The 19,225-nt window shown below is 45.1% G+C and overlaps 1 protein-coding gene across 1 annotated transcript; it reads left to right on the top strand.

The window, feature by feature from the left end:
• Positions 1 to 71: 71 nt before the first annotated feature.
• LOC116374166 (transmembrane protein 198-B-like) lies at positions 72 to 19,151 on the top strand. Its single transcript, XM_031824401.1, has 5 exons — positions 72 to 996; positions 13,953 to 14,243; positions 14,776 to 15,360; positions 16,050 to 16,255; positions 16,483 to 19,151. The coding sequence occupies exons 2-5, from the start codon at positions 14,078 to 14,080 to the stop codon at positions 16,645 to 16,647; spliced, it is 1,122 nt and encodes a 373-aa protein (XP_031680261.1). The 5' UTR covers positions 72 to 996; positions 13,953 to 14,077; the 3' UTR covers positions 16,648 to 19,151.
• The last annotated feature ends 74 nt before the right edge of the window (positions 19,152 to 19,225 follow it).

The following is a 19,225-nucleotide window of genomic DNA, read 5'->3' as shown; positions in this document are numbered from 1 at the left end:
GGCAACTCTGTGGTCCATACAAAGATTAAAAGATGGGTTTTTATTTACGTTAAATATTAGTTTGTATTTGTGTTAGTTATTAGGTTTAACCAAAGGGGATAAGTAAGTTGAGTGTTAAAATAAATACAGTAGGTTGCAACTTGAAATATAGGTTTGTTAATAATCAAATATAACAGTTGGCGTTGAATCATATGTTTGGTTTCAACAAATGCCCCCCAAAAAATCAATTGAGAACCTAACTCGTTTACTTGTAACTAGTTGAAGCAATTTTATACAGTACATCTAGCCACCAATCCTATCGGCAGATTTATGGATGATTAGGCTCACATTTTACATCTCACATGTGGGCTATATTATAGGCCAATAGCCAGCCTAGACATATTTATCAAGTAGCCTATCGGGCCACAGACACTTAGGGCAACTCAGAACACTGGATGTATTTAGTTAAATGTATTTTATGTTGAGAATAGTTAAAAAAAAATCTATGCAGAACATCTCACATGGGTCGGGACCACTGTCCTCCATATTTTGTCCTAGAGCGCTCCTTCTTATCCTCATCCATCCAGCCCTGCACTTTTCCTTAGAATGGTATGCCCCGGCATGAGCCTATAGAGCCTGCTGATGCGATACATCTCCTCTACACCCTGCACGCTCATATTATTTTCCTCGGCACTCTGCAAAGCTTCGAATGTGGATTGGATGAGGCTGTAGGATACATCTCTAAATTGATGCTATACATAGAATAGTGTAGTCTATAATGTAGACTAGTCACGGTATATTTTTGAATTAGGCTACAGTTGTCTTGTGTCTGGCTACATTGGATTACCTGGAGCAGCTAGAATCATCCGTCGCCCTAATGGGCTTTGACTGTATCCTATTCATAGGGAGTGAGTATCAAAATGAGGGATGCTGAACGATTCGGATGAGTCGTTCTGGGGCAAGATGCGGACAGAATGGCTGGGGCAGTGCTTCGCAGGATGCTGAGGCTTTGTGATGGTGAGTTGCCGCCGACGGTTTGCCTCTTTGTTTGTTCGTTCATTTATAGGAACCATTCGATGTTTGTTCATTCATAGGAACCATTCGAATGGACATTCCATGCCTCGGGCATCCCAGGCAGAACCGTTTTCCACTGTCCTAGCTGCGATGACCATTGGTTCGATAGGGTTCGGGCGCTATTGTCAAATGACCGTTGCCGTTGCATTATTTGATCCTACGGAATGGTTGTTTACATCTAATTAATTAGGTCAGACCTCTTACAAGTCCGACGGCACTATAGCATCAATGACATCATCATTTAATTTCTGCCATGTAAAGCTATGTCCATGACGTCCACAAAGCGCAATGTGTGCAAAGATTCCATTCCAGTCAATGATGCTTCTATCACGGGGTCAATGTCCGTTACATTACAATACAAAATGTGTAGACGCTTTGGGTAGGCAACATAGCACCATCTATTATAAAGCGCAAACCAGGGGAATGCCACCATAAAACAGCCAGTCAAAATAAATGTGTAGGCTAAGCCTATGGAGGTGTGAGTGACTGGGTTTCTGCCCACCTCGATGCTGTGGAATAGCCCACTGAGCTAAACGCCTAGGCTATTAGCTCAGGGAACTAAGTCTTTAGGTCTCACTGGTGTGTTGTGGAAAGAAAAGCGTTCAGTTGTCATTGAGTCACAGGGTAAACACATTGAAGATAATACTACCTGCTCTCTCGCCTAACAGACAGGATACGACTGTCTGTGTATTATTATTCTAGTGAGGCAGTCAATCTGTCAACTCCACAGCCTTCATGCCGTGAGGGTTTCCTTAGCCTGTTGGTGGTGCACACTGGTTTGAATGATCCTAGAGGGAAAAACAAACAGACAACATCTTGAGCCTTGTCGACAACAATCTGGCGTCTGTGTCTCTCTCTTTTCATATTTCTCTCTCTTTCATCCGATCTCGCTCTCTCTTTCGATGTCTCTCCATATTTCTCATGTTAAGTGTAGATTCTGTCTCCTAGTGTAAACATCTGCCTTCCAGAGAAATCGCAGGCTTTGATAACACACAGACATGTTTCCTTTCTCACGCACACTGAAAGGTGTGTGTGTGTGTGTGTGTGTGTGTGTGTGTGTGTGTGTGTGTGTGTGTGCGTACATGGTGTTTGTCAGTGGTGGAGATAAAGAAGCATGTTGCCCATTGATTTCCATGGCAGCAGTGGAACAGCCTTGCCCTGAAAACAACCATGCCCTGACACTGATCCAAGTTCCACTTCATTATCCTGACCTCTGACCTGTTCCAACCCCTTCTCAGAACAGGCCAGGCAGCGTCAGTCAATGTAGACCTACATAGGAACAAGACACTGTGGCTGAGTGACCATCTACTTAGACAGAGCTATCTGTCCTCATCGTGACCCTTTATTGGCATTCTAACTGTCATAACGACCAATGGAAGCATTGTTGTTTTATCAGCAAAAACATGTCATTGAATTATCCCATGAATTCATCACTGTGTTGATTGAATTGCATGATAGATCCATTGATGAGGGAGTTCATGAAGACTATTGATTGACTCTTGACTCGTTGCTGTGTTGTTATTCGACAGTGCTAGTTTAGAGGTCAGGGGTCATGAACGGGGTCATATGAGCATGCAGCCTGAATTAAGGAACTGAAAAGCAAAAGTCCTTCCTCAACATGCACACACACAAACACAGGAATGTCGTATTGCTTATCAGACATGTGTTTTGTTGTACATTCTGAAATCCTTTGTTTACTTATGTGAGTGACCTTTTTTTTATTGTACACAGATTATGTAGATTATGGAATTCATTTTAATTATGCAGATGAGCGTAACTATGATGCTTTAATCCCTTCAATTATGATGATGGTTAAATAGTTATGTGTCTAATCCCATGTCCTGATGAGCTGCTGAGATATTTTTTTATATTACGTTGCGTTTAAATGAAATAACTTAATTCAGAGAGGGGGAGAGAGATCTTGATTGCCTGCTATGTGTGGTTGAATGATGGCTAAGTGTCAGGCTGCCAGTAGTTTAAGTGCATGACTTCCTCTCATTCCCTTCCCATCATCGCCTCCGAATTCGAGGAACAAATCATTCATTTCGACCATTGCGAGGAGAGAAAAAAGAGAAAGGGAAAGGAAACACACATCTGAGAGTATAGAGGGACGAGGAGGTGGTGAGAAGAGATGAGGTGAATCGTTATGCAGCAAGATACACTTCCTGAATGAGCAAGAGCGGGATGTTTTTTGGGATATTATCGAACTCCTTCCTCGGGGTGTACAGGGAGAGAGTGTGTAGGGGTTTCAGTGAGGAGGGGGAGTGTTGTGAACACTGAGGGGGGCTTATACTGCAGGAGCATCTTAAAGATGGTGTGGAGACCGAGCCTTTGTTGGTCCCAGTTATGTAACAATGACAACGCTAAGTAAAGACTAATAACAGTGTTCACACTCAGAAGGAGCAAGGGACATGGGGGGAAGAAGAGCAGAGAGAACGTGGAGACTTGGTAGAGGAGAGAGATGGGGAATGGGATGCACATGTATGGAGGAGTGGTGGCAGCAGACGCAATATAAAAGTCGTGGGATACAGAGAGAGTTGGAGAGAGTGAGTACGGGAGGTGAATTGAGGAGAGGTGAAGCGTGTATGCACGAGGGGTGTGAATGAGATGGATTGTAAATGGCATTAATCCAGTCCTCTGCTGTCCTTCCCCCTGGCTACAGATACAGATAGCAGGTCCCAATCTCATTATCTGTCTACGTGCAGAACACACACACACACACACACACACACACACACACACACACACACACACACACACCAAGATTAACACCAGATCAGACTGACACAGACTAGGACTAACTGAATCGTCAGTATGAAGAGCATGAACCGTAACACGCTGAATTGACTTTTACAACTGCTTAAGGTCTAGCCTTTGTTTCTGGATCTCAATCATTTGTCCTTGTGAATAAATGAATTAATAAATACAGGTGAATCGATTTCAATTAGATTAGAAGAGTCAGTAGAGAGAGACTCTTTGTATGTGTAATAAACCACTGCAAGTCAGCTCTACGTCCACACACAGAAGGAATTCGACTCCCTTAGATTCCCACTAGACTGCCTGGGTCTCTTTTGAGAGATGCGTAAAGTGGTCTGTTCAGTTCATTAACGACTCCAAAGGAACTCCATCCCAGAGAGTGTGTAGGAGCTGCAGCCTCTGCAGTCTGCTGGGGGAAACAATTGGTAGCATTCATGGCCATGTCTACTGACACACAAAGCTCTCATAGATAAACCCATCGCTCTCTCTATCTGCCCCCGGATCCACCCCACCACCACCACCACCACCACCACCACCACCACCACCACCACCACCACCACCCCCTTTTATGGGCAGAATGAAGAGATTTCTAGTCCATCCAGTCTGATGGGCTAGCTGATCCATTGATGAGCACCAATTGGGTTTACGTGACAGTTGCTGTCACTAGGCCATTCTCTGTTATACCAGGCAGGATTTACTGAAGTAAGATCATTTTTATTTGCCCATTATGTGCCACTGACTGTCTAACCAGGTGATCCCCAGGCCAGACAACACATCCTCCTCTACCCAGGTCCACAACACTCTGCCTGGGTCTCCATGGAGAAGCTCTGCCTGGGTCTCCATGGAGAAGCTCTGCCTGGGACTCCATGGAGAAGCTCTGCCTGGGTCTCCATGGAGAAGCTCTGCCTGGGCCTCCACGGAGAAGCTCTGCCTGGGCCCTTGTATCAGAACCAGAGGGGGTAGAGGACAAATAATAGTCCAACACCATGTCTCCTCTCTCTGGTAGGGTTTGACAAAGCCCCCTCAAGGGTTTCTCATTGTCCCTATGGTGCCCCAACACAGCAGCCTGGCTCTCAACGGGACCGTGTGGGGGAAACACGTGAGACTGTTGACATACACACCGATGATCTGCCTGCCACCACAGCTGTCCTAGTTACCACGGTGACACAGCCTGTCATGTTTCCACTGCGACCACAGCCAGTCAGACATCAGTGATGGATATTGATCGACATGCGAGGCAGCTTTAGAGGTTCAGGGTTGAAATGAACAACTATATTGATTGATAACTGCCACTGTTATCACGCTAAACCCTTGTGTCCATTCCACAAGTTCTAGTTCTTCATTGGAAAGTGGCTCTGATAGGACTGTGTGATCTAAGTCTGTGACCGGGTGAGCTCGGGTCTGTCACACACCTCACGGAATTCTCACAGTAGTTCATTGGCCTTCATTCAGTTACGTGGGCATCATACTTTCATCCTAGCCTGGCTGGTCCCTGATCTGTTTGTGCTCTTGCCAACTCCTTTTGCTGTCATTGTCAAGCCAAACATGTTTGGCATAACAATTCCATAAAGAGTTGGCAAGAGAGAGGAAACAGATCTGGGACAACCCAGGCTACATTGATTTCAAATCGTTCGACATAACCTTGTGTTTCTGAACTAGGTATTTATTTGGGTTTTGGGGAGAGAACGATAGATAAGACTGGCGAACCCAAAGATATCTGCAACAACCGATAGGGGAAGGAAGACTGGAGGAACTGAGGAAACGAGAGAGAGAATGGAATGGTGCAATCTTGCTTGATCAGACTACTGATTATGAAGTTGATGGAGATAAGAAGCAAAAAAGGAAAGACTGGCAACAAAGCCACCATTTTGTATCTCTGGGATTGGACATGAAAATATAATTACTCCCAATACAATAAATAGAACTTCAAAATGTATATTTCCTGATAAAATGGGTGCGCTTGCTTCATTGTATTTTTTTAAGAAGCACACTAATTGTCCTCCTAGCTCCAAAACAGTGAGAGAACATCTGGGGAACCCTTTGAAGACATTTAGTAGCAGCAACAGACCAGATCCCACAGCAGCAGTAACACAGTGAGAAAACATCTGATGAAGTCTATGAAGACATTTAGTAGCAGCGACAGACCAGAAGCCCACAGCAGCAGTAACACAGTGAGTAATGCATTATGAAGTGGTTATGTCAGCAAACACTGCGGAATGGGGAGCCCATTGGCAGATCTGTCCTATCATTCGTCTTGCTTTCTTTCTTTTTCTTGTTCTCCTTTTTCACTCTTATTCAACCCTTTCTTCTGTGTAGTCTCAGGTCTCCTTCATGTAATTCACTTCCTGCTCTCACCCCATGTTCCTTTTCAACATATCCCTTTGAGATTGGGAAATGCGACAAAGGTGTTGGATTCGGGGTCACCTTTGAACATTGAGATACTAAAGACATGCTAGATCAGAAGCATAGTATCTAAAGGAGTGAAAGAGACTGGCTTTTAATGTCAAAAGTGAATGGTTCTCTGTATAAAGACAGAGGGCTTTGGAATGTGTTGGGTGGACGGGAAGAAGTCACAGGATTGCTATAGGGGAAGCGGATGGACATCTGTGGATTAGGCAAAGGAGGGGTTTGAGGTCAGGAGGTCAGGTCAGATCCCCTGATGGGAGAAAGTATGGTTCACTATCCTATTACCCTCTTCATGTGGAACCATAAGATGTAAGGATTGGAAAGATTTATGATTTTTCAACGCCGATACCGATTATTGGAGGACCAAAAAAAGCCGATACAGATTAATCGGCCAATTTTATTTGTTATATATATATATATATGCAGGTTTAAAAATATTTACTTCAATTGATTTTAAGAAAGGCAAAAGATGTTTATGGTTAGGTATATTCGTACAACAATTGTGCTTTTTTCGCAAATGCGCCTTTGTTAAATCATCACCCGTTTGGTGAAGTAGGCTGTGATTCGATAAATTAATAGGCACCACATTGATTATATGCAATGCAGAACAAGCTAGTTAACCTAGTAATATCATCAACTATGTGTAGTTAACTGGTGATTATGTGAAGATTGATTGTTTTTTATAAGATAAGTTTAATGCTAGCTAGCAACTTACCTTGGCTTCTTGCTGCACTCACGTAACAGGTGGTCAGCTTGCCACGCAGTTTCCCCGTGGAATGCAATGTAAGCGGCCATAAAATGCCGATTACCGATTGTTATGAAAACTTGAAATTGGCCCTAATTAATCGGCCATGCCGATTAATCGGCCGACCTCTAGAGTATATACTGTATACTGGTAGTGGTGGGAACATGGCTTTGTCTGAATACAGCTGTTCCGACCCTTTGGGAAGAATTCAACTTGGTTCAGCTTCTCTAGTGTTTGTGAGTTATTTACTCTGAAAAATAAGAACAGTTGTCAGATACATCTTTCATAGTTTCAAGATTGTATGTGTAGTCGTACTTATGAGAGTTATACTATATGGCTCCCGAGTGGCGCAGTGCTCTAAGGCACTGCATCTCAGAGCAAGAGGTGTCACTACAGTCCCTGGTTCAAATCCAGGCTGTATCACATCCGGGTGTGATTGGGAGTCCCATGGGGCGGTGCACAATTGGCCCAGTGCCTCCCGGGTTTTGTCGTTATTGTAAATTTGAATTTGTTCTTAAACTGACTTGCCTAGTTAAATAAAGGTTACTTATGGTTGGCATTGGAAGCCAAGCCTGTGCTGGGTATCACACGTGTTACAGCTATTGCTGATGCCCACTCACTACAGTGGGATGATCATACAAGGTGACATCCCTGCACATGTCCACTGGTGTTCTTCTCACGACACTGTCACTGTGACACAGAGGAGGGTAAAACCAAGAGGGAATGAGAGAGAGCGAGAGGGGAGCTGAGAAACAGACTGTCATCTGTAGTGACACATTTGTTTGTATTGAGAAGAACATTGCGATGACTAAATAGGTTAGTGCAATCTGCTAATGGAGTAATGGAGGCAGCCACACACACAACCCCCCCCCCCCCCATACTGTCCTTAAACATATATCAAAGGTCTCTGTGGAGCCGTAGGAGGATGAGTATTATATTATGTGAGCGTACCAAATGGCACTCTATTCCCTATTTAGTGCACTGGGCTCAGGTCAAAAGTAGTGCAGTATATAGGGAATAGAGTGCCATTTGGGATGCAACCGATGTCTTGCTGATCGTGTGTGTGTGTGTGGAGACTGGAGCGGGTCCAGTTCCTGTATGGTGGGTTGTGGGTAGTCACCAGTCAGCATGGTTACATCAGCTCCAGACTGCACTGCAAGGCTGTAGCACGACAACAGCTTGCAGGAAGAGGCTTGAGTGGGCTGTGTGTGTGGGGGGGGTGGTACATGCTTTGGCTAGGCGTCAGTCACGACGACTGTGGCGCAGACGCAGAAATACATACACTATTCAGTGCTGATCATTGTGTCTAATGAGACTGACGTGAGACTGACGTAAGACTTTGTTAGAATTCTCAGCCACATTGTTAGTCAGCCCTCTCTTCTTGAAGGCTTTGATGACATTTCTACAGAAGCACTGACATTTCCATCCTTAAACATACAGTCAGTCACTACACTGTGGTGCCACACATAACTATGATATGTCAGCTAAGAGCAACTCTCTCAGAGAGTTTATATATAGATATAGCGAGCACATGGAGGGCTGTGCGGCCCCCCAAAGAAATGCCACCCCACACCATGACTGACCCACCGCCAAACCAGTCATGCTGGAGGATGTTGCAGGCAGCAGAACGTTCTCCACGGCGTCTCCAAACTCTGTCACATCTGTCACGTGCTCAGTGTGAACCTGCTTTCATCTGTGAAGCTGCACTACCTGAGCCACTTGTGTGGGTTGTAGACTCCGTCTCATGCTACCACTAGAGTGAAAGCACCGCCAGCATTCAAAAGTGACCAAAACATCAGCCAGGAAGCATAGGAACTGAGAAGTCGTCTGTGGTCACCACCTGCAGAACCACTCCTTTATTGGGGGTGTCTTGCTAATTGCCTATAATTTCCACCTGTTGTCTATTCCATTTGCACAACAGCATGTGAAATTTATTGTCAATCAGTGTTGCTTGTGGACAGTTACATTTGTGTTGTTTAAGTGTTCCCTTTATTTTTTTGAGCAGTGTATTTACAGTACCAGTCAAAAGTTTGGACACCTACTCATTCCAGAGTAATTCTTTATTTTCTACTATTTTCTACATTGTAGAATAATAGTGACGACATCAAAAACTATGAAACAACAAAAATGGAATCATGTAGTAACCAAAAAAGTGTTAAACAATTGGCATTCTCTCAACCAGCTTCACCTGGAATGCTTTTCCAACCATCTTGAAGGGGTTCCCACATATGCTGAGCACTTGTTGGCTGCTTTTCCTTCACTCTGTGGTCCAACTCATCCCAATTGGGTTGAGGTCGGGGGATTGTGGAGGCCAGGTCATCTGATGCACCACTCCATCACTATCCTTCTTGGTAAAATAGCCCTAACACAGCCTGGAGGTGTGTTGGGTCATTGTCCTGTTGAAAAACAAATGATAGTCCCACTAAGCGCAAACCAGATGGGATGGCGTATCGCTGCAGAATGCTGTGTCTATGCTGTGTCTAAGTGTGCCTTGAATTCTAAATAAATCACAGACAGTGTCACCAGTAAAGCACACCATCACACCTCCTCCTCGATGCTTCACGAGGGGAACTACACATGCGGAGATCATCCGTTCACCGACTCTGCGTCTCACAAAAACACGGCGGTAGGAACCAAATATCTACATTTGGACTCCAGACCAAAGGACAGATTTCCACCGGTCTAATGTCTATTGCTCGTGTTTCTTGGCCCAAACAAGTCTCTTCTTATTATTGGTGTCCTTTAGTAGTGGTTTCTTTGCAGCAATTAGACCATGAAGGCCTGATTCACTCAGTCTTCTCTGAACAGTTGATGTTGAGATGTGTCTGTTACTTTAACTCTGTGAAGCATTTATTTGGGCTGCCATTTCTGAGGCTGGTAAATCGAATGAATTTATCCTCTGCAGCAGAGGTAACTCTGGGTCTTCCTTCCCTGTGGCGTTCCTCATAAGAGCCAGTTTCATCATAGAGCTTGATGGTTTTTGTGACTGTATATCTGTTTTTTGCGTCGGAATACCTATCTTCTGTACACCACCCCTACTTTGTCACAACACAAATGATTGGCTCAAACGCATTAAGAAGGAAAGAAATTCCACAAATTAACTTTCAAAAAAGGCACACATGTTAATTGAAATTCATTCCAGGTGACTACCTCATGAAGCTGGTTGAGAGAATGCCACGAGTGTGCAAAGCTGTCATCAAGGCAAAGGTTGGCTACTTTGAAGAATCTCAAATCTAAAAATGCATTTTGATTTGTTTAACACTTTTTTTTGTTACTACATGATTCCATGTGTGTTATTTCAGAGTTTTCATGTCTTCACTATTATTCTACAATGTAGAAAATAGTAAACACTAAAGTAAAACCCTGGAATGAGTAGAGAGAGAGAGAGAGAGAGCACAAACCCTCAGTCTGGAGGTGATTCTAGCCTGAGCACAAACCCTCATACTGGCTTTTCATGCCAATAAAGCCCTTTGAATTGAACTGAATTGAGAGAGAGAGAGAGAGAGAGAGAGAGGGAGCATGTTTGACCAGAAGGAGAGGTCCAGCTGGGTGTGTATGTGTTTGTATATGTACACTACCATTCAAATGTTTGGCGTCACTTAGAAATGTCCTTGTTTTTTAAAGAAAAGCAACAAACAAAAAAAGTCCATTAAAATAACATCAAATTGATCAGTGTCTGTTATTTTGCCCATCTTAATCTTTTCTTTTTATTGGCCAGCCTGAGATATGGCTTTTTCTTTGCAACTCTGCCTAGAAGACCAGCATCCCAGAGTCGCTGCTTCACTGTTGACGTTGTGACTGGTGTTTTGCGGGTACTATTTAATGAAGCTGCCAGTTGAGGACTTGTGAGGCGTCTTTCTCAAACTAGACACTAATGTACTTGTCCTCTTGCTCAGTTGTGCACCGGGGCCTCCCACTCTTTCTATTCTGGTTAGACACAGTTTGCGCTGTTCTGTGAAGGGAGTAGTACACAGCATTGTACGAGATCTTCAGTTCCTTGGCAATTTCTCGCATGGAAAAGCCTTAATTTCTCAGAACAAGAATAGACTGATGCGTTTCAGAAGAAAGTTCTTTGTTTCTGGCCATTTTGAGCCTGTAATCGAACCCACAAATGCTGATGCTCCAGATACTCAACTAGTCTAAAGGCCAGTTTTATTGCTTCTTCAATCAGAAAAACAGTATTCAGCTGTACCAACATAATTGAAAAATGGTTTTCTAACGATCAATTAGCCTTTTAAAATGATAAACTTGGATTAGCGAACACAACGTGCCATTGGAACACAGGAGTGATGGTTGTGGATAATGGGCCTCTGTACACCTATGTAGATATTCCATTTAAAAAATCTGCAGTTTCCAGCTACAATAGTCATTTACAACATTAACAATGTTTACACTGTATTTCTGATCAATTTGATGTTATTTTAATGGACAAAAAATGTGCTTTTCTTTCATAAACAAGGGCATTTCTAAGTGACCCCAAACTTTTGAACGGTAGTGTATATATGTACACATACACACCCAGCTGCACCTCTCCCTCTGGTTAAACCTGCTCTCAGTTCAGTACAATTTATGAAAAATAAAATGAGCTTTTTGGTCTTAATTTAAGATTAGGGTTAGCAGTGTGATTAGGGTTAAGTTTAACATGTCATAACTTTGTGGCTTTGCCCGCTAGTGACCACTCTGCAGAGCTGCCTCTGCATTATGAAAAACGCTGCAGAAAATAGTGGAGTAGGAGTAACAAATGCATCAAAATGTATTTATATAGTGCCTTTTGAACATTCAATTGAGAGTAGAAGTGGGAGGCAGGTACAGTATAATGTTGTCAACGTGCCTTTTTTCACATATGCTTATGTCGTTTTCCTATGACAAGGTTGACCTGTAAAGCCCACAGTCCATTCAGTGAAGTCTCTCATTTGTCCACACCAGCAGACACCATATAAAGGGGCGTGCGTCATAGCAGCTATATTGATGCTGTCTGTTAACATATGGCTGAGTAGATTTTGAGCATCTGTCAGATGAGATGATGTCAGCAAGTACAGCTGTCTGCTATGGTTGCCCCACTGGCCAAGGGGAAGTCATAGACCGTACAAACACACACAGGCCCGTTGGGGATTAACACAGCTGGATGTCTGCTAGACTAGAACATGATGCCGCTGGGCAGTGGACAGACTCCACCTATCTCACAGGATAGGCTGCTCCACTTCACAGCACCTACAGTATATATACCATGGTTTTATCCACACCACATTGCCCTCTATCATATGATATTCTTAGATTCTGAGTTTGTCCTGAACCTGTGACCTGACCAGGAAAAACGCCAGTTACTAGATTGATTCTGTTCTAAAAAAGATATGACGTGGAAAGCCATTCAATGAGTGTGTTTGCAAGTTTCCACCCTGTCCAGACAATCGCTAGTGTATGGACGCTCCATATGGATCTTAAAATGTCTGGGACTAAATGTAGGATCTAACGCTATTCTACTTGTCCACACTTTCACACCGGCCTCTAGTGTTGCCATTTTATCTCTCACACCACTTGTCCCTTCTCACCCTGTCTTTTTCTGTTCTGTGCTTTCCTCCCTCAGTCCTAACCCAATTCTATTTTTAATCCATATCCTCAGGGATGATTTCATGAATCCCAGTTGATACCGTAGAGTCAGCCAGGGATCAGATTTTCACTAGGTTCTCCTCTGAGCTCTCCATTACCCCTCCTATTCCATCCTTAGAGGACGGTATAAAGGCTGTATCCTACAGAGACCTATTGCAGCTTCAGTTCATTCATATCAATGTGTTTACTCTCCCTTCAGGTGGATGATGCATCACTTCAGACACACAGTTTCATGCTGGGCCATTGATCAGGCCTGACACGGGCACTGAGCCACACAGAGAAACACACACACACCTGGCTTTCTGGTTGATGCATATGCAGAGGCCTTGGTAAATGCTGACATGCTAAAACTTTCTACCCAAGCAAGCACCTTCACTTCTATGATGTTAAATGGTGTGAAACCTGTTTGCAGTAACCCCATAGCTGTCAGAGCCACACCTTCTGGGAGAGAAATAATGAAACCTGCCATGGGAAAGGAAGAGAAAAGGAGACGAAAGGGGAGGGGAGAGGAAAGGAAAGGAAGGAAGGAAGGAGAAAGGGGAGGAGAGAGGAAGGAAGGAGAGAGAGGAAAGGAAGGAAGGAAGGACAGAGAAAGGGTAGGAGAGAGAGAGAGGAAAGGAAGGATAGAAGGGGGAGAGAGAGAGGAAAGGAAGGAAGGAAGGAAGGAGAGAGCAAAAGAGAGAGCGACGCAAGAAGGGGTGGGGTGATGTTCAGGTGAGGTGAGGATAAGCGATAGCGAGGCGTCGGGGAGGTAAAGTGATGCATGCTGGGAACAATATGGAGCTCATGAATATCTCACCAGCAACAGCTCCAGTGAGAGTCAGACGAGCTCACTAACACACACTGGGCTCCTTATGTAACCCAACATCTGACCCAGAAACCTCCTTGCACGGAAGGCTAGAGAGACGGGGGGAGAGAGAGAACAAAGGAGGAGGAGTGGGAAAGAGGGGAACGAGGTCGTTGGGTGAGAGCTTTAGCGAAGCATATGTCAGTGTCTTTGTGTGGGAGAGAGTCCGTCACTGTTCAAATAGAAGAACACGTGTAGAACAATCAGACTGTGTTTCTGAGGTTTGTTCCAACGTGTTGAGAGATGGTATTCACACTGAAATGCCAGATCGAAACACAACGGAGTCTGTCCTCTGTAACTCTTGATCACTGCTCTACTTACACACTGTGTGTGTGGAGGTTTTTGCAACAGCTATAGTAAATGCAAACATGTCTAACGTTGACCGCTCTCTCTCTCTCTAACTCTCTCTTTCGCTCTCTTTCTTTCACTCTCTCTCTTTCACTCTCTCTCTTTCACTCTCTCTCTCTCTCTCTTTCACTCTCTCTCTCTCTCTCTTTCACTCTCTCTCTGTCTCTCTCTCTCTCTTTCTCACTACAGGTGGATTCGTTTGGATGGGAAATGCTCCCTGATCTTCCCTGCCCTCCTCCTCCCTCTCCTGAACACCCCAATCCCTCCATCTCTCGTTCTCACTTTCTCCATCACTCCATCACTCTCTGGTCGCCATGACGTCCACGCTGCAAACGCTGGCGCTCAAGCTGGCCCCGCCCCCTCAGGACCTAAACCCTGAGCGGTTGGACGGCTGCGAGGAGACGGGCCGGCGCTACAAAGTGGTTCCCTCCGTCGTGTGCTCCATGTGTTGCCTCTTTGGCATCATCTACTGCTTCTTCGGTGAGCAAAAGGGATTCTTTGTAGCAGTTGTAAGGTCATAGCTCCTTCCTTCTTGGAAACACTGAGGGGTAATTCACTAGTCTCAATGGTAATGTTCATCTGTCACAGCAGCAGAACCTCTCTGACACTATGATTTAACAGTTATTACAGGTGATGCACGGTAATGAGATTATGTGAGCAACACTGAGCTGATTTTCTGGAGAATTTAGCCGCTCCGGGGTTATTCATAGGATAATCATCTCTCTGTCTCTCTCTCTCCTGTCTCTCTCTCTCTCTCTCTCCTGTCTCTCGCTCTCTCTCTCTCTCTTCCCCCTCGCTCTCTCTCTCTCTTCCCCATCTAAAAATGTGACTCTCGCGTTCTGAATCCAATTTAATTGAATAAACTATTGACTTGGTACATTGTACATTGCCACGGTAAACATATAACAGAGATGGTCAAACAAGTCAATCTCAAGACCGCAGAATTATATAGAACACCAATATAGTGGACCTCTATGTTCAAGACCAACTCCCTGTCTTTCTCTCTCCTCAGGGTACCGTTGTTTCAAGGCGGTGATGTTCCTGACGGGCCTGATGTTCGGCTCCATCGTCATCTTCATGTTGTGTTATAAGGAGCGCGTCTTGGACACCCAGCTCAGTGTTGAGGCCTCTGTGGGCATCGGCCTGGGCATCGGCACCCTCTGCGGCCTGGTCACCATGCTGGTTCGCTCCGTGGGTCTCTTCATGGTGGGTCTCCTCCTGGGCCTCTTGGTGGCTGTGGCTACCCTGGTGGGCATGGAGGAGCTGTCCAACAGCCCCCCGAGGTCGGTCTGGGTCCCCCTGGGGGTGCTGCTCGGCCTGGGCATGCTGTTCGCCGTTCTCACCCTCCAATGGCAGCGCTTCTTCACCACCGTGTCCACGGCCGTGTTCGGGGCGGCGGTGATCACCGTGGCGCTGGACTACTTTGTGGAGCTGTTTGCCCTGGTGCTGTACCTGTATGAGAGGGTGAAAGCGGCGCCCAGAGGGAGACCCGTCTGTTGGATCACCTGGGTGGTGCTGGGGGTGTGGCCTGTTCTGACGCTCCTGGGGGTGCTAATACAGTGGAAGGTGACAGCAGAGGGATACTCCCACACCAAGGGTGAGTCTGAGATTCTGGGTTGAAGGGGTTACACTGACGTCAATGCTGAAGTTTGTGGACTTTTTATTTTGAGAGTGACAGCTATTTATATGCGAGAGAGGTGCTTGAAAGGGGGTGCTTGTCCAACTGAATGTATTCAGCTGAAATGTGTCTTCCGCATTTAACCTAAGCCCTCTGAATCAAAGAGGTGCGGGGGGCTGCCGTAATCGACATCCACGTCTTCGGCGCCCGGGCAACAGTGGGTTAACTGCCTTGCTCATGGGAAGACGTTGTCAGCTCGGGGATTCGATCCAGCAACCTTCCGGTTTACTGGCCCAACGCTCTAACCACCTGCCGCCCGAATGTAAACAAAGATTACGAGTGAGAAACAAAGAGAAAAAGAGAGGGAGGGGTAGAGACAAAGAGCAGGTAGCTTTAGGGGAAGAGAGAGAGTGAAGCAGATTATTGCTGGGTGAACTCCCTGTCTGCCAGATGGTGCCTGGCTCTGCTTGTCTAGTCTAAATAAAAAGATGAACACAATCAGAACACAATCATGTGGAGCAGGGCAACTGTCAAAGGGCGCGTTGGGTCGTTCTTGTGTGCGTGTTTTAAAACATCTGTTGCTAGCTGCGCAATGTCGTTATGTGTGTTCTTTGAGTGTGTGTGTGTGTGTGTGTGTGTTTATCTGAACCCCGTCTTCCATCTCTCAGTGATAATCAGTCGTCAGCAGCGGCGGGTCCAGCTGATGCGTATCCGTCAGAAGGAGGAGCGGAGGGACCGCAGCAGGAAGAGGAAGAATAAGCAACAGAGAGACTCTACCCACAGCTCTCACCCTCCCAAACCCCTGCACCCCGAGCCCGCCTATCGCAGGAAACCCAACCCTATACGACGCTTTGACGGGGACGTCCTATCGCCTGTGAGTGTGCAAGTGTGCTCTCTCTCTCTCTCTCTCTCTCTCTCTCTCTCTCTCTCTCTCTCTCTCTCTCTCTATCGTTGCCTTTCGCTTCCACTGTCCATTCTCCTCATCTCTTCTTACTCAGTGTCTTCATCAGCATTCATCAAAAAACACGGTCTCTCTTTTTCCTCTCTCTTGCTGTCTCTCTCTCACTTTATCTCTCACTCTTTCTCTCCCTCTCTCTACAGAGTTACATCCAGAGTTTCCGGGACAGGCAGGTTGAGGCCAGGCCGTATCCTGGAGGGGGCAGACTGATGGGGGGAGGAGGGGCTCACACCAATGTGGATGTGGACTATGACTGTGGCTCCACCACGCCCCTCACTGCGGCTGCAGGCCCCTTACTACGAGTCTGAACACTCCCCTAACCACTGGTCCAACCACACCCCCAATGATCTGGCAGCCACATCACACCCCCAAAAGGTGTGACCACACCCACAACCCACCTGTGCTGCAGTATGGATCTGACCACACCCCTAAATGGTGCGACCACACCCCCAAAGGCCTGTATTGCGGTATAGGTCTGACTGACCACTCCCCCACCACAATGCTGGAGCCAATCAGAGTATGTGAATAGTAAAGGGCTGAACCTTTTTCTGTTTCACACACACACACCAGCCACATGCATGAAAATACTGTACACACATCCACAAACACTGCAGTGGAACTGGACCTGGTGGACAGAGAGAGAAATACAGGGCCTCCAACTGGATGGATAGATGTTACCTGAGGCTTCTCTCTCTCCATCCAGCCTCCAGCCAGTCTCCATCGGGACACAGTTTAAAGAAGCATGGCTCAGGTTTCAAACGAGGCATCGTTTTACCACGGACACCGGAATACAATCCTCTCTCTTCAGGATTTTGAAAGATTCAACTTAAAGTCTTGTCTACTGCTCGGCAGTCTTAATTCCTCAAATCATTCTCTGTCGTCAACAGGCAGTTCCTTTGTACTGCATTTCTACGGTTCCATCCTTCTATGGAGTTGGGACCTTCTGATGAGAACTGACTAGTCATAAACACCCCTGCTCTGTGCCATGCCAGCCCAACAACAGATCACCTCCTGGGAAGGAGAAGAATATCTGTCTTTTAAGAGGAAGCATTATGCATTCTTGGTGCTGGACGATATCCTTCTTAGGAAAGCAGTTTGAAATCCCCCTTCTTTAAATGAAGTTGGGAGATCCGGTTGATTTACGGGTGCCTTGTGACTGCCCTTACTTGGACTGTACCACTCAGCAGTGAGATAGGGGTTATTGGCAGTGGTTACTGACTGAGAGATGTGAGAGACTATATGATAACGTGCTATATTATTATAGTGACAGACAACAAAGTTGTTGCGATAGGAATGAGGGTAGTCCTATGTCTAGCAGAGGAGCAACAGTGACCCAATCAGGGAGCAAGCAAGGAAACAGTGGATGGTGATTGGTCTAAACTGCCCTGGGCTCTACCAAAAGGAACCCTACATGAAGTCAGCACAGGGTCAACAAGAGGTCAATAAAGAGTTCAAAACAGAAAGGGGTCCGAATAAACGATCGACCAATACAACGAGAGTATTGACCACTCCCCCTCCACTCTACAGAGAGGACCATTCAGGTCACAGAGGATCGCCTACATATAGATAGACCCCTACATAATGTGCATTGGCTTTTCAATATGGGTCATAACATTCTGTCTATCGTGTATCAGTAAATGACATGACATCTATGGTTTATTATTGTCTTTGACTCAGACTGTGAAAGGGACTGTGAGTGTGAAACCCATGATAAAATAATACGGGCGTGATGTTATTATTATTATGATTATTATGATTGCCCCATTGGGCTGTGGGTCGGGACAGGGTATGAGAATCAAAGTTCTTTTCCCAGAATCTTCCAGGGGAAATCGACCTGGCTGCATGACTCAGTGGTTCCTTCCTGTTCCTGTCCCCCTCTCTTATCTGTCTCCCGTGGCTTTGTCCTCCTCACCTCACCAGACAGTGGTTCCTATCCCCTCTAGCCTGGTCAGCCCACATCTAACAACCACGTGCATAGTTTGTTAAACACTTCTCATGAATAGCTTCTTAATAATGCATTATAAGCACATGTATAATGCCTTATGAGCTATGTATAGTGCACTATAATGCATGGAGATTAAATTGATATTCATGAGCACTTATTATGCGCTTATTTTACATTATGAAGAGCATATTCATAGGAAGTGTTAGCAAATTAGCCTGAGTGCCAGTCTTGTTAAAGCCATCGTTTCAACTCCTTGCCGTGACAATGAGTTGGCATGGTAGCACAAACAGATCTGGGACCAGGCTATTACAGACTTGTCCATACAGCACAAACAGATGTACATAAACAACACTGTATTTTTACCATTTATCTGTATTTCTTGCTTAATTTGATTGTTTATTTGTTCTTATGGATTTATTTTAGGATATTTCATTTTATTTATATGAAATGAACCTTTTATTTAACTCGGAAAGTCAGTTAAGAACAAATTCTTATTTACAATGACGGCCTACCGTGGAACAGTGGGTTAAACGCCTTGTTCAGGGGCAGAACAACAGATTTTTACCTTGTCAGCTCGGGGATTCGATCCAGCAACCTTTCGGTTACTAGTCCAACGCTCTAACCACTAGGCTACCTGCCGCCCAAATAACGTGTCCTTTCTGAAGTACTGTATGTAGATTTATTTATCAGGTAATTTATTGACATTATGTTATTGACATCTTTTGACTTCAAGAGTGCAGCCTCATAAATGTAGGCCAGTGATATTCCATGCTTCTTATTACAAATATAATTATTAATACTATTCTTATTATTATTAAAGCATGTGTTTTTATGGGCCTGTATATGATAAACAAAGTGATTCTTCAATGTCTTTGGCTGTTAATTCAAAACGCACCCACACACACACACACCCACACACCCACACTGAGAACATGATAGAC

The sequence above is a fragment of the Oncorhynchus kisutch genome, linkage group LG5, assembly GCF_002021735.2.
Source record: "Oncorhynchus kisutch isolate 150728-3 linkage group LG5, Okis_V2, whole genome shotgun sequence".
NCBI classification, from domain to species: Eukaryota; Metazoa; Chordata; class Actinopteri; order Salmoniformes; family Salmonidae; genus Oncorhynchus; species Oncorhynchus kisutch.
Note: the sequence above shows the minus strand (reverse complement) of the source record. Positions and strands in the feature narration are given on the sequence as shown.